The sequence below is a fragment of the Engraulis encrasicolus genome, chromosome 12, assembly GCF_034702125.1.
Source record: "Engraulis encrasicolus isolate BLACKSEA-1 chromosome 12, IST_EnEncr_1.0, whole genome shotgun sequence".
Lineage (NCBI taxonomy): Eukaryota > Metazoa > Chordata > Actinopteri > Clupeiformes > Engraulidae > Engraulis > Engraulis encrasicolus.
Window position 1 is genome coordinate 14,260,495 of NC_085868.1, and position 16,302 is coordinate 14,276,796.

The 16,302-nt window shown below is 42.7% G+C and overlaps 1 protein-coding gene across 1 annotated transcript in view; it reads left to right on the top strand.

Moving 5' to 3' along the window:
- Nucleotides 1-10,727: 10,727 nt before the first annotated feature.
- The window catches only part of npffr1l3 (neuropeptide FF receptor 1 like 3), a 29,009-nt gene continuing 23,434 nt past the window's right edge, over nt 10,728-16,302 (top strand). Inside the window, exons 1-2 of the mRNA XM_063212778.1 lie at nt 10,728-10,747; nt 11,186-11,445. Coding sequence (XP_063068848.1) covers nt 11,199-11,445 — 247 coding nt within the window. The 5' untranslated portion in view covers nt 10,728-10,747; nt 11,186-11,198. The remainder of the gene's footprint in view (nt 10,748-11,185; nt 11,446-16,302) is intronic.

A 16,302-nucleotide genomic window follows, 5' to 3' on the forward strand; every position in this document is an offset into this window, starting at 1 on the left:
TCATCTACTGTATTGCCAATAGACTAACTGTGAGTTTATACAGTGCGTATATCCAACAGTGTTCACTGCTTGTGATGTCATGGTAGTCTTGTGATGAATCTCAAACGGTGCACTTGTGCACTTCAGTGTTCACATTTCAGTGTGTATGGCATATTGGTTGCGCACTGAAACATAGTGCCTTAAGTGCACAAGTGCGCCATTTGAGAACCAGCATTGGAGTCAGGACTTGTAAAAGGTTAATTCGTGAGTTTGTGCAAACACTGTAAAAAAATAAAATAAATAAAAGCTGGCTTGAACTCCAATTTTCTAGGCAACTTACTGCACAGTGTTTTTTAAGTTATAGGCCTATGTTTCAACTTATAACTTTAGGTTTTGGAGCTAGTTGAGTTAGTTGAGCTAGTTGAGCTAGATGGCATGACTTTATCCTTGTATGCATTACAACTCAACATCTTATTTTTATCTTATAAGATCAGCTTTTTTTTCATCAACACCACTTTATGGGTGGGCTCAAACATCCCAGTAAACTGAACAATGTCAAGATGTCATTTTTTTACAGTGTCGATTGTATCATTTAGGAAAAAAATAAATATGTTCTGTCCAGTAGGCTACACGGGTTTGACAGTTGCGAAATTACACCCCATCCACTTTTAATTAGTGGGTATTTTCGTCTGCCTTGCTCAGTCAGTGCCAGTGGATTCGTCCCTACATTAGTGTTTGTGTAGTTTGAGCAGGTCCATATTTCTGAACTGTTGGGTCTCTCTCTCTCTCTCTCTCTCTCTCTCTCTCTCTCTCTCTCTCTCTCTCTCTCTCTCTCTCTCTCTCTCTCTCTCTCTCTCATGCCTTGTGAGCAACAGCTGCGCGGGAATCTTCAGGTAAACAGTGATTAAATGGACCATTACATCTCCAAGTCGAGCAACCTCGGCTTCGTGCAATATGAATCAGATGGGAGATGGCTAGTTCTGTACATTGCTTCTTTTCGCGTGTATCAGTGTGGTTCCTTCTGTAAACCGGTGGCACATGTGGAACAATTATCTTCCTTCTGAAAACCTGTGGCACCTGGGGAACAATTATCTACCTCCCACCAACTCTCACAAGTTTGCTTGCCCAGTAGACTTTATATTATTTCCAAAATGTTTCTTTACTGTGCACAAAATAATAGGCTAAAGAGCTGGGCCAGAACAGCGTGTCGATTTTCCGTGCGCGGGGACCTGACATTCCTGCTACTCCATGCGCGAGTACAGTCGCGCGCTCACGACAGGGCTCAGAGCGTTCTGAGGCTGATCGCTCAGTCGCAAGACCGAGCCCCCTCAGTTCGTGACTAGACCAGGCAGGATCGAAACCTGCTGGAATGACACAAGATAGCCTACTTCCTCAATGCAGTGGGAGACAGGAACAGGAGGAAAAATCATTAGGCTACATTATTCTAAGATAAAGTATAACAACTTGATTTAAAAAAAAAAATCTTGGCACTCAACATAAAGATAGTTTCAATATTTTTTCTTTTACATCAAGTGGACAACCAAGGTAAGCCATTTCTCACTTAGTTGTCATTCTTTTTAAAAGTGTTAAATTGGCAGTGTATTGCAAAAACAAGTTTGCAAACAAGAAAACATTAATAAGCCATGGAATAGACGTAGGCCTATCTAATTCTGCTTGCGTTCTTTCTGTTTAAGCCCAATGTTCGTGTTGTTCTTCAACAAGTTTGCCAATTGACTGGATCTATTTGCATGCCATTTGTCTCAGCCTGTCACTTGTTCTAATTAGCCTGCTTATGGTGGTACATCATGGATACATTATTATGAGAGTCGTGCTAATTAAAAACAGGCAAGCAGTAGGCTATCTCACGCAATTGTCAAACTTCCTCCACCTAAAATGCGAGACGAAAACTGAAGAGAATGTCCGCAACAATGGTCAATCCAAACGTTTAATGGCACGACATTTTGGACGCCTATAGTAACCTCATCACCGTGATGCATAAATCATTTGTCTTTTAGTGGTGGTGTGGGAAGAAATCGGACAGTGTTACACTGATAGTAGACTACGATTTTTGACAGCTTTTTGGTTGTGTTGTTATTGTTTGCACTTCATGTGATTGCATTTGCATTCCCTCTCCTTAAAGGTCCAGTATCTTATGTCATCAAATTATAGTTGTTTATTTTGAAAATGCATGGCTTCAAAAAACTTAAAGGTTACTTCTGCCAATTTCGACATGCAGTTGTAATGCTCACACTACCCTGCCTGGACTTGTCACCTGAGAATATTTTTTTCTTTTCTTCAGCCTTTTCCAAGATCCTGATCATTGTAATGGGGGCAGGCATAGTTTACATAAAAAAAAACCCATCTTGATTTATTCCCAATGACATCCAAAAGGTTATGCAACATCAACAGACAACTAGTAAACAGCGATACCTTATGGGATAATATTTGGAGTAGACCTATGTTAAGAAGGTTTTTAATGTAAACAAAGTCTGCCCCCATTAGAATAGCTCAGATCTCGGAAAGAGCTGAGTCGGAAAAATGCAGCATCACATACTGACAAGTCAAGGGTAGCGTGAGCAATACAATAGCATATTGAAATTGGCAGACGTTATCATTTAAACTTATATAAAATAAACAAATATTTAGCCTACTGGTCTGAAACAAAGTAGACTACAGTAAAAGTTAGCCTGATTACCATGACTTTCAAATCTCTTGGAGACTTGGTCTGACCAAGACCATAACAACTATGGCTCTCAAACGGCATGGTTGACCCACCTCCCTTGGTGTGCTACTGGTCGAGGGCAGAAAAGGCTGAGCCAAGGTTTAAACCAAACATTTTCTTAGTCCCAATAGAACGCCTCTTCTTAAACCACATCACTGCCTCGAACACGTCTCTACCTAGGACCGTTGGAAGTGCTCAAAATTGTTTGGTTCCTGACAAAGTGGGTGGAGTTCCCCTGCCAGAGGGAACTCAAATCTGCCTGAACAAGCAGTTTTCCTGAGCTAGTGCAGCAGAGCCGAAGGTGTTTAGTCACTGCGAGAGTGGAGCCTGGGTAAGTAAATGTTGCAGTCAAAGATATCTCTGATTGGAAGTTCAAAATGGCAGATATATGATCCCCTAAAGATTTTCCATAGGCTCCTCCGCCTTTGCACTGTCACTGGAACTGAATGAAAGGTTAACATTTCCGAGCCATAATGAATACTTTTTAGAAACTGGTTAGTGGTTCTGAAAGTATGATTCTGAAAGTGTGGTCTGTCCTGGGACCACTAGCGGTCCGCGACAGAGCTCAGGTGGTCCGCAAGGGGATTTCTACTTTTCCAAGACAAGCGAACAGTAGGCTATATTTATAACATTATTGCAAAGCTAAACTAGCTGAAGTCTCATTTTCAGTGCAATAAGACAGGCTGGTAAATGTGAATAAAAAGTAAGTGATCTGCATCGAATTTAGCAGTGTCAAATTAGGCCTACCACCCATCAACTGTCGATTTAGTTGACAGGTGGTCTCTGAACATTTTTGGGGGGGGCAAAGTGGTCCTCGGTCTGTAAATGTTTGAGAAACACTGTCCTACACGAAGGCCTCTCAATCACGTCACAAAGGCACAGTCCTTCAATTACCTTGATCAGCCTGGCTGTGTTTTAGTCAAGGTAGAAAAAGTGATATGGCTGATTTGATGTCATCAGAAAAAAACTTGACCTTGAATCTGAGTGTCTGAAGACATTTAAAAAAAAAATAGAACTCATGGAAGATGACAGAGAGTCGTGCCTGCTGTGTGACAAGAAAATTGCTTGACAGCACAATGATTAGAGAAGACATTCAGCCATTTGGAAAATACAGTGCATCTGCAAAGCTTTTTGCTATGTGTATGCTCTATGTCCAAAACGTGAAATGTTTTTGCAGGGAGATACACAGACAGACAGACAGACAGACAGACAGACAGATAGACAGGGAGGTAGGGAGATCCATGAATTCAAATTGATTTTTTATTCTTCTCAGAGACCCGTCTTTATGTGGATGATAACAGGACTTTAATACCCACTCTATGAATTGAATATAGATCTATACATTATTCATGAGCTTGGCCCATACCTGATGCTCCATACTTCAGTTGAAGTGGACGTATCAGTTGGATTCAATATGTACTGGGGCTGTAACGATATTGGGTTGAACCGAGAAATTGCTCGGAGTCAAAGATACTCGGAGTCACGATACTGTATCGTGATGTAAGGAAGAAGTATCGTGATACGCCCTTTCCAAGTTTTGTTATCCTTCAGTCCAGAAAACAACCGTATGATTCGATGCGATAGTGCTTCCAAGTTTCAAATGAGATACATTTCAGAAATCGTGGGGTGTATCGAACCGTAGGTAAAAAATCGTAATACCAACCGAATCGTGAGTTGAGTGTATCGTTACAGCCCTATTATGTACGTTTCAAATCCAAGTTTAAGGCTGTTGCCGGTGACAACCGTGCATGTGATCTGTACTGATGTGCCACATACTGTAGAGCAGGGGTTCCCAACCTTTTCCAACTTGGGGCCCACTCGAAATTTTCACAAATGTTCGGGGCCCACCTCTGACCCGATTGCGAATAAAACTCACATAAATCAGCAGCAACACACACCAAAATGTGGTTATAATTTTTAGAATAGTATTTCAAGGCCCACTGGTATACCTTCAGGGCCCACCAGTGGGCCCCGGCCCATAGGTTGAAAATCACTGCTGTAGGGAGCAGAAACGTCATACAAGTATTTGTAATATCATATTGGGGGGGATTTATACGTATGCCTTTTCATTCCCTCTGTGTCATTTTTCTGTAAGCGGGGGTGGGTCTGTCATTGTGCAGTCCAGCTTTTCTTTTTCTTTTTCTTTCTTTATGTCTTTCTTTCTTTCTGTCTTTCTTTCTTTATTTCTTTCTTTTATCCCTATGGTATGACCTATTCAGAGGCTCACCGTGCAGTGTAGGGCTGCTGAGAGCAGAGCAGCAGCAGTATGATGTCAGCAGCCACTCATGCCTTTATCCGTGTGCAGCTCTTGAGGTTTCTTCAGGCGTGTTGTTGTTGGCCTATTGCTTTCTCCAAGCAGCGGAGGACCCACGGGGAAACATTGGCATGTTGTCCCAGGCCCAGAGATAGAGGGGGGCCCAACATTGGGGTTCCATTAACTTATAGCCTATGTTTTGGGGGGGCCTCTCAGATGACTTTGTCTTGGGTCTGGCGAAAGCTGTCACCGGCCCTGTACCTTCCCATTAAACTCAGGACTGCCTTGGTTGATGCAGAGCTGTCTGGACATACACATGAATTGCAAGTGTGCAGAGAAGTGAAACAGAGAAATTAGAGAAAAGCAAGTCAAAGTTTTTCAAGACATCACAATGCTAGGCTAGTTTTACATCGCACAAAATGGCGAAACACGTGAAACACTGAGGATCTGCCTTCTGGGGTGCTTGAGTTTTGTGAAGTGTGCTAATCAAATGAATTAACCCCTGGTATTGATACCATATACAATTATGTTATTACATTACATTATTATTGCATTGCATTTGGCAGACGCTTTATAACCAAAGCGACTTTCAAAAGAGGACATAATCAAGCCAACATCACAAGCAACTACAAAGTGCACAGGAAATATACAGAACAACAAGTGCAGTTGCAGTTAGGTTTTTTTTTTTTTAATAAAGAGTACACACACACACACACACACACACACACACACACACACACACACACACACACACACACACACACACACACACACACACACACACACACACACACACACACACAAACTGAACTAAACTAAACTAAACATCATGTCAAGAGTCTGCCCTGGGGCTAGGCCAGCTCAAGCATTAGTTTAGTAGCCCCTCTCAAAAGAGGAAGGAGGAAGGAATTATGTATATCAATTCATGCTATAGGGCAGTGGTTCCCAACCTTTTTCTTAAGGGACCCATGTTTTTACTATTGTAAGCTTTGGTGACCCAGCCACGCGAGCGCCCGTACGAGAAGGAGTCACAAGATGCCCTCCGTTTCCTGCGAAAACTAATTTTAGTTATTTTATTCCTCAATTCGTCTTTGGTCAAATATAGAGTAAATGTTTAATGTAGCACTTACAATTTGTTGCTTCTATGCATTTATTAGTTAAATGCTTTGTCTTTTATTCAACATGGGCTATATATATTTAAAATGAAACCCCTTAAAATCAAGAGGGCTCCGCGACCCCCTGTGGATCTTTGGCGACCCATAAGGTGGGTCCCGACCCATAGGTTGGGAACCACTGCTATAGGGGAAAATAATGATTTTACATAACAGTCAATCAGGCAGCATAAATTGAGCTTAAAAGCCACTGAAAAGCTAGCCTGGTTCTCACCGACGGTGCCTGTGTGTACACAAACTACTGTCTGGTAGCACTGCCGTTAACATGGTCTTCTCGAGTCAGAAAATAAGTGGTGCATTTATTGCGAGTCACCACCAACAAATTCCTCAAAAAACATTTTATGTCAATCTCTAAAGAGTGAATATAGTATATGATCTCTCCTGTGACTCATCAATGCAAGATGCCATTGATATTTAAGCAATAAATGCTCTGTTTATTTTCTACTCGAGAAGAGCATGTTAATGGCAGCGCTACTAGACGGTAGTGTGTGTAGCTCGGCTCTACCAGGGGGCTCCGAAGCTACACACACGTACCGTCTGTGAGAAACAGGCTACTGAAGAGCAAGCCCCTATTGCATTAACAAGAGTTGAATGAAACACTACTGATTGCATCACTGATAGTTTTTGTTTTCACATTTGCTCTAACATTACAAAGAGCTGTAAAAGCCTACTCAAGCATTGTGATGGGCTCATACAGCATTGGAGAATCCCATAGACTGTACTAGGAGCATACTGGGGAGTTGTCTGGGAGATGGGTCTAATATACGAGAAATGGGAGTGGCAGCTGTGGCATACTTCACATAGGTTGCTCCCTTTTGGGCGCCATTGGGGACTGCCTCCTTGCAGGGGTGAGGCATAAATGCCATTTCGTTGTGTGCAGTGCGCAGTGTTCACTTGTGTGCTGTGGATTGCTGTGTCACAATGACAATGGAAGTTGGAGTTTCCCAATTGGACTTTCACTTCACTGTCATAGACCGACAACGTATTTTGTTACTGTCCTTGGTGCTGAAAGTAATGCAGCCGTTTGCTGTAGTGGTGGAGTTGTGTTGACCGCTCTCCATGGTGCTGAATGCCTTTCTCTGACAGACAAACACAGCGCCTGCAACTACTAGTACTAATAATGACCCACCTGTGACCTCTCATGGGTGTTTGTCACTATAACAACACCACCATTAAATCTACATGTGAGTGTGCTCACTCAGGCATCTTTAAGGCTGACAGAGCTATTGTATTGTTACTAATTCACCCATAATGGTTCCTCTTATTAAGAAACCACGGACAGGGCCCTGCCGTGCTTCAAATGGTAGGGCACTGCACTGTTACGCCGGGGACCCGGGTTCGATTCCTGACCTGAGGTAATTTCCCAATCCAACCCCAGCTCTCTCTCCCCCTCATTTCCTGTCCTAATCTTCACTGTCCTGTCCAAATAAATCCCCCCCCCCCCAAAAAAAAAAAAACCCAACAAAAAAACAAAAGCAAAAAACAAAAAAACACAGACAGATGAGATCACAAAGGTAGCATTTCAATGTTTTGGTAAAGGCTAAACTTAATGGGAAATGGCTAGTATGTGGGAGTTTTATAGATTTTTTTTTTAAATCAGGGGCCCATGGGTCATCTCCAAGGCACCCGTCAGCTGAGTTGTAAGAAGAAGAAAAGAAAACATCTGTGTACACAAATGCAGGCTGATCTCTACAGTGTTGTGAAAACATAATGTTACTAAAGGCCGTAAATGGTAGTTACGTTTTTTTTTTTCAGTGACAATTGCAGTGTTTTTTCGGTGTGCGTTAAGGAGCTCCAGCTCCAGCCATGTGGTTTCCAGGGTTTCTTGCATTTTGGTTTGTAGCTTTATCTTACTGTCTTATGGGTGATGGTCAGATTTCAAGTAATCTACAAGTATTATCATTATCTTTGGTGAATGTAAAGAGTAAAGACAGATATTTAATTTGGTACAGCACGTCCCTGGCCTTTAAACCTGCAAACTCGTTCTTCCTTTTTTTTCTTGATGATGTGCATATCTGTTACGAATACATTGTAATGGTACAGGTAAAACATTATTGATTCTTGAAAGTTTGGCAAAAACATGTCCCACAACTGCTAATTTTGTTGAAAATCAATTATGAATGATCAATGGGCCTGACACACAAATGTACAGTTGTTTGAAAGTTTAAATTGTATTATTTCTCATCCCTGTAAAACCAGCTGTCCTAGGGACGAACATCATCATTTCAAAATAAAAAACTCCATTCGTCACCACTGTCAGATACTTTCAAAAGACAATACATTCAGGCATGTACAAGGTCATCTTCATTACTGAGGACCCCTTTTCAAATGTTTACTTCTACTGCAAGTATAGGGACAAGCAGTGTCTGCTGGTACAGCTCCAGATATCTGATAGTCAATTACCTATAAAACTAGAGATGCACCGGATCCTGATTTTTAGGATCCTGTCGGATACCGGATCCACTGCGTAGCCCCTTAATGCACGCCGTACCTCCTGTGGCACACTGTAATAGACATTGAAAGTTAACTACTATAGTACTACACTACTATGACAGTGCACAGGGCCTTTAATAATACATTACGACTTGGTCATTGCTATTCTGGTAACAGCTAATTTATAATGCCGTGTCTTAAGGGGTTAAGATCCTGCCGGATCCGGAACTGGATACTGGATCCTACGAAAGGGTTGAAACACATAGCCAACTCGCACACGTGGGCCCTTTTTATTACGTTGGCGCAAACTATTTTTAAGACTCATTGGCTTACAGCCACACTACCTTCAATGGCCGCTTCTGAAGGGCTTTCACTCCATGCAGCGATTGGGGTTGTGAAAGCCTAGGCTATGTAAAAAGATGCCCCAGATCCTGATATTTAGGTAACTGCCAAATACCGGATCCACTGCTTAAGATCCTGCAGGATCCGGATAGTCTGAAAAATCCTGTTATCCTGCCGGATCCGGAACCGGATCTTGGATCCTGTACACATCTATATAAAACGGACAGTGGGCTATAGTGTTTTAACTCAACCAGCATGCAATTGCACAGTAAACCATGAAAATGCGTTACACAGCAACCAGAAGTAACACGTTCACTGCACACAGAGTACTAGTCACACAAGAGAGCACACGCAATAGTCAATTTGCACTTTGCATACAAGAAAAAGGGGATCTTCACCATTGTCCGCCATTTTGAATTTGAATTGTACTTTGGTAATACCAAAGTAAGTAATAGTTCATTATTTAGTACATATTCAGGAAAGATCACATGTGGGAGTAGACTGCACAGTTTCAAATGAGCAGTGTAGTTGTAAGCTTGTAAGTTTGTGGAAACCCCTATTTTATGGACAAAGTAAAATATGGGGAGGCAAGGCCTTCATCTGCAATAATACACAGACAGTGTAATACATACGACATTTCAAGGTGCTACATGCAGTATTGAAGAAAATGCTCTTTCTCACAGTGAATGTTTGAATGTGTTTTGTCAAATCGTGTCTTGACAATCAAGTCTGAGTCTTTTCCCAACCAAGGTTGTGCTGACTCTTTATTTAAAGTCATACCGACAGGCTACCTGGATCTATCGCAATCAGCAATAATCAATCTGAAACACGTTTCTTCTCCTTTTGTTTTCTCCATGCTGTGCAGAGATAGAGACTATTAGAAAAGGGAGAGGGTCTGATTGCACCATATGGTATGCCGGGTCGCTAACTGTTTTAGCCAGGCCATCTAATGTCATCTGATGTGTAGTCTTGTGGAATTTTAACTAGGAAGTTGGAACTACAATTAGATTCAATGTGGTTATGAGGCTTATTTATAATGACACAGATCTCTCTCAAAAAAAAGAAAAGACACCGGCCATCCAAAATGGTAGCCGGTATTCACTTAATACTGTTACGTAATAGATCACACAGCAAGGAAGCTCTTCATTTTTCCTGACAGATTTTTCTCAACACTTCAAGGAATTGATGGTAACACTTGAAAAATGTTGCTTGAAAGGGTGGCTGACTTGATGAATACTTAAGCACTATTTCGTGGATGCCATCTTTGTCTATGTGTGTCAGTCAGCTTGATTCACATGCCTTCCAGCCTACTATCAGATCCTCATTAACTAGCCTACACACACCCGATTGGCAGCCTCAATAGAGCCATCACAAACTCAGACAATCAGAGCCTATTTGCCTTGATTAGCAGCTTGTCTCTGAGGCTCTTGTCTTCTGTGGATCTCTAATGCTTCTCTTCTTCTTCTTCTTCTTCTTCTCTCTCTCTCATTCCCATCTGTCAATCCTACTTTCACTTGCTCTGTCCCTCACGTGTGCTTCCTCTCTCTCTGCACTAACCTTTCCACATTCTCCGTTTCCCTCTCTGTTTACTCAAGCCCCTATATAGAACGCAAAACCCATTGCGCCTATACTGCCGTGCAAAACAAGAACGCAGTAACTCAAAATAGTCGGGGAAAAAAATTATATCGGAAATGGGCTTTAAACTACCCAATTTGTCTTGTGTCAAAAAATGGTGGTCCAACACCGTCCCGTTTTTGAGAAAAATCATTTTGAAAGTGCAAAAATGACCCCAAAAAAGTTACTGCGGTGTTGTTGAGTTACTGCTGCACTTTCCAATGGGAATTGGTTTGGGAGTAGACAGTAATACTAGCCAAGAACGCAGTAACTCCTGCAGTAACTCCATTTTGTGGCAGTAATACCAGCCAAGAACCCAGTAACTCTGTTTTTTTTTGTGGCAAAAAGACACATAAATGTTGTTTTTTTCTGGGGTTTTTTGTGTGCATTTAATTTCTATCCTAAAAAAGCATTACCAGGAAGTGTCACCACCACTTTACCGACAACACAGTTGTCACGCGATATAGGAAACTTTGAAGCCTTTTTTCTCAGTTTGCAGTTTTCAGAGTTACTGCGTTCTTGTTTTGTAGGGCAGTATAGAACACAGACCCCAGTGATGGAGAGAGAATGGCAGGTGTCAACAACCGGAGGATATGAGCTCTCTACTGCCCTCAACTGGACCTGCTGTGACAGTGGCAGCGGCGGTGATGGAGACAATGGCAATGGCAGCGACTCGAGTCCGATGGTGACGAACGTCACCCTGTCTCCGTACTACCAGCACTCGCTGGCGGTGGCGGCCGTGTACACGCTGGCCTACCTGCTCATCTTCCTGCTGTGCATGGTGGGAAACGGGCTGGTGTGCATCATCGTGCTGCGGAACCACCACATGCGCACCGTCACCAACCTCTTCATCCTCAACCTGGCCATCAGCGACCTGCTGGTGGGAATATTCTGCATCCCCACCACCCTGCTCGACAATCTCATCACAGGTACAGTATGTATAGCAGCCATTCTCAAACTGTGGGCCAGGGCCCATTGGTGGGCCCTAAATGCATTCCAAGTCGGCCTCGAAATATTTTTTTAAATATCAAAAGTCCTATTTTTTGTGTGTGTTGCTGTCGATTTCTTTGAGCTTTATTGGTTATTCGGTTAGAAGTGGGTCCCGAGCATTTGTGAAAATGTTAAGGGGGTCCCAAGTTGGAAAAGGTTGTTGAAGTATAGCAGAAGGTCCCCTAGGACAGGGGTGTCAAACTCAAATTGACTGAGGGCCAAAATCAAAATCTGGACCAAATTTGTGGGCTGAACTCAATATTTATTTTTAAAAAATGTGAGTGCATGGACATCATACTCATAGTTACATTTCATTTAATATAAGGTAGTTCAAATGTGCCAGCACATATTGAGTTGCATATGAGTGTGAGCTGTTTCATTGGCCTGGACCCACTCATATTCCTGTGACACAATGACAAATGACCTCGGGCCGGAATCGAACCCGGGTGGCAGGCATGATAGTACAGTCAAGTGCCTTAGCCATTTCCGCCATGGCCAAGGCCACAGATAAATGTAAATCTTAATGTGTCAACTGGCAAAGGTCCCGGTGACTGCGATTTCCTTGGGTTACTTTTGTTCCTGGAACGACATCGCAAAGGATCAACATCTGGTTTGAGTGGTCATCTATGTCAGATTTCGCGCCAGTAGTGTCTTCTGCAGTAGGCTATGGGTTAAGATCAGTTACATGCAGAAGTGGCATGCTGTCACAAAATACATTATTCACTGACAGGTTAAGTTTAGGAATATGTTTCGGTAAAGGCATAGTTTGGCATATTGTTAGGTGTGCACACATTTTTACTGACAGGTTATGTTTAGGAATTAGTTTTGGTTTAGGCACAGTTCCACATCGTAGAAGCCACTGTGACGGCACTTAGCATGCCGCTAATTTTTGGAATCAGACATAGACTAGGCCTACATACGTAAGATAAACCAGATGTTGATCCAGGGCCAACTTTGCGATGTCGGTCCAGGAACAACAGTAATCCGAGGAAATCGCGGTCACCCAAAGGTCCCACTGTTTGTTGTGTCAATATGAGTTACTTTTCGAGCAGCCGAGCCACCAAGCCATTGCAAGCATTATAGCAGCACCCCTAGCGGTTAGGGTTAGGGTTTGGGCTATGCTTAGGCCTACAGCCTACCAGGGCTCTAAATTAACACCCACTAACTGGCCAAATCAGCTTCAGTTTGGCTGATAGGAAATAAAACTTTCTAGCCACTTTGATCCATTGGTCAGTGTGTGTTTGGCTAGAAAGATTAACATCTACTTGCCATTTTGGCTGGTGATGGAAAAAAAGTTAATGTAGAGCCCTGTAAGTAGAAGTGTGTCGTTCACGAACGAGCCGGTTCTTTTGAACGGCTCCCTGAAGTGAACGATGGGAACCGGATCACAGCTGGGGGAGCCACTCGACTGTTATTTCGTTCATTTTTCATTCATTTTAAGCACGTGACCTCGACCAGAGTAATTCAATTTGGGGAAAAACCACAATTGTTGGCCTTAAAGAGTGGCAAAAACGGTCTTTAAAATCAGGAGAAAAATCAGTTGTTGTTTGAACAAAATCACCTTGAGGTGGAGTCAAAATATTACACTCTAAACACTGAATAAATAATTAAAAAAGAGCCAAAAGAGCCAGTTTTTTGAACGGCTCTTTGAAAGGAACGAGCCACTGAGATCCGGCTCCCGTCTCTACCTGTAAGTGTATGGTAGCCCTTCTTAACGAAGCAGCCCTTCTCAACAGAACACCGGAGACATACAATGGGCTAGTGTGCACCATTGTGCTACCAACCTCTTCATCCTCAACAGGTGGGCATATTCTGCATCCCCACCACCCTGGTGGACAAAGTACGTAAATACTATAGACAGGGCCACTGACAGCTTTGACCGAGCCCAGGACAAAATCATCTTCAAGGGCCTCACCTCTCTATGCTTACAATATAATGGGGAACCAAGTCTGAACCCCTTCTGAACCTGGGCCCAGAATATGTTTATTAAGTTTAAGTGTTCTTAACTTAAAGGGACACTGTGCAGGAAATGTTCAAAAAAGGTACTGCAACTATGCTGCTCATTGAAACTATGCTCCCTATTGCCAAAGTTGATCTTTACATGAAAGTACTAAGTTATTAAGTTTATTACTAAGTAACAAACAAATATTTTCTAGTATGGTCCACGTACAGTCCTTTTTGCAGCTAAAAATGGCTATTTTGGGAAATTCAAAATGGCGGACCATGGAGAAGATCCCCCTTTTCATGTATGAAAAGTGCAATTTTTCCAGTCATAATGAATACTTAGAATTTGATGGTGGTGGTAAGTATTCATGAAAAAGGTAACATTAGTGAATGGGCAGCATGAATTCTGGAAATAAACAATTAAAAATCTCACACAGTGTCCCTTTAACTGATCCGTTTTTTTGTTGTTGTTGATAAAACCCACACCTTTCCAGACCTAAGCATCTGACCTAGTTCCAGATGAATGATGGGGCAAGACAGAACCCATTCATCTAGCGAGAGTCAGGTTAGTTAAAAGTGGGCCATTGGCATTGTATTTTCACTATGTAACAACCCCATGTAATCATGCAAAATCCACTTTGCCAGATCTGGTCCCATACTATATTTCATCTCCAGGGAGACTATAGAATTTGCATGATTACGTATGTACTGTAGATCAGATAGCGGTTGTTTTCTCCCCGGCCATGCAATTCAGTTCACATTAGGTTGGAGGAGGTGTTAAGACCGTCCGCATCCCCTAACCCTGCCAAAGGCTGGCTGTTTGGCTTGGCTTGGCTTGCCTGTGCACTAAAGTGTTTGGCTCCTGCAACTATTGGCTGATTGCTGGCCCCACTAGTGAAGCCGTACTCCACTCGTGATATGTAACAGCTGAAAAGCAGAGCTCCAATCAGTGGGATATGTTGACAACATTTCAGCTAGTGTGTGTGTGTGTGCGTGTGTGTGTGTGTGTGTGTGTGTGTGTGTGTGTGTGTGTGTGTGTGTGTGTGTGTGTGTGTGTGTGTGTGTGTGTGTGATAGAGAGTGAGCGTCTTTGAGCTTGTGTGTGTGATAGAGAGTGAGCGTCTTTGAGCTTGTGCATGTGTATGGGTGCATGTATGCAAGTGTGTGTGTGTGTGTAAATGGTTGAACCAAATGTAAATGTCAGGGTTTTACTCTATAAATATCCTTTGGAGAAAAATCAACCTCAGCTCTTCAGGACCTTGATATATGAGAGGCAGCTTCAGGTGTTCAGTTGTCCTTTTCACACGGTACACTGTAACAAATAGCTGTTTATTTACGGCAATTCTGCAACAGCATTCTACTGTTTTTCGAAAAAACAGACAACTACTGTGAAAATATTACTTTGAGTCACATATTGAGCATAAACAGTAAGTACTGCACAATAGCAGTATTTGCCGTTGTGGAAAAAACTAGAGATGCACCGGATCCTGATTTTTAGGATCCTGCCGGATACCAGATCCACTGAATAAGATCCTGCCGGATCCGGAACCGGATACCGGATCCTACAAAAGGGTTGAAACATATAGTCTACTCGCACACGTGGGCCCTTTTTATTACGTTGGCGCAAACTATTTTTTAGACTCATTGGCTTATTGCCACACTGCCTGCAATAGCCGCTTCCAAAGGGATTTCACTCCATGCAGTGATTGGGGTTGTGAAAGACTGAAAAGCCTAGGCTAGACATGCACCAGACCCTGATTTTTAGGTAACATGCCGGATACCGGATCCACTGCTTAAGATCCTGCCGGACCCGGACCCTGTGAAAAACTCTATTATCCTGACGGATCCGGAACCGGAACCGGATCCGGTGCATCTCTAGAAAATAACAAGTTATTTTAGGCAGCACCATTGAAACCCATTCATCCTCCACGTGTCCGTGATCACCATCAAACTTCAATACCACCTGAAGAACTGAAGTCATTCTGACTGGTTAAAGATTATCTGATACTATCAAGCATGATGAAACAATTTCTAAGGAAACTACAATACTTAAAAAGTGCTTGATGCAGCAAAGTGTGAGTAGCACATGCATTTTGATAGTGATGAAAGTGTGAATGGCTGAAACATTTTAAGAACGACTAACACTCTTGCAACAAGCAGCCCCATCTAAACCAATCTGCTAATCAGTGCCTGGCCTCACCTGAGTAGGGCTGTTATGCCATTATTCAATTACGGGCGTCACCTGCCAAGGGCCTGATGACTCTGGTCACATGGTACTCTTGCACCTGTATATAAATCTGGACTATCAACACTTCAGTTGCTTGCCTGTCTGCTGGCTGGCCTGCATGGCACAGCATAGCACTTGTTTGCCTACAAGCTTGCCTACAAGCTTGCTTACATGCTTGCACACTTTCCTCTTTGTGAAAGCTTGCTGTATGTGGCATCATTTGTGGCATTGTTGCATATAATGTGCCTGCTGCAAATTAGGCATTGCTTTGAGAGCTAGCTTGTAGTGCTGCTTGTTTGCTGTGCTACTTGGTGCAAAATAATTTTTTAAAGACTGACCAATGCTATATTCATCGTTGGCTCATCAAGAGATACAGTAAAAAGCCCACCTTGCACACTATCATTGTAACATAGCACTGCGTACTCTGAAATTTTATTCATGCCCACACTTTCTAAGGACCACCGCAAACCATTTTCTCAATACAGCATTGCGCCATAGTATCATGCTCAAGGCACTCCAGTCATGGTGAACGATGGGAGGGTGGGGTGGTAACATGGCCAGGGTACCACAGTTATGGAGAATGATGGGTGGGGTGGGAAGTTGCCATGGCCATATTCATGAATACA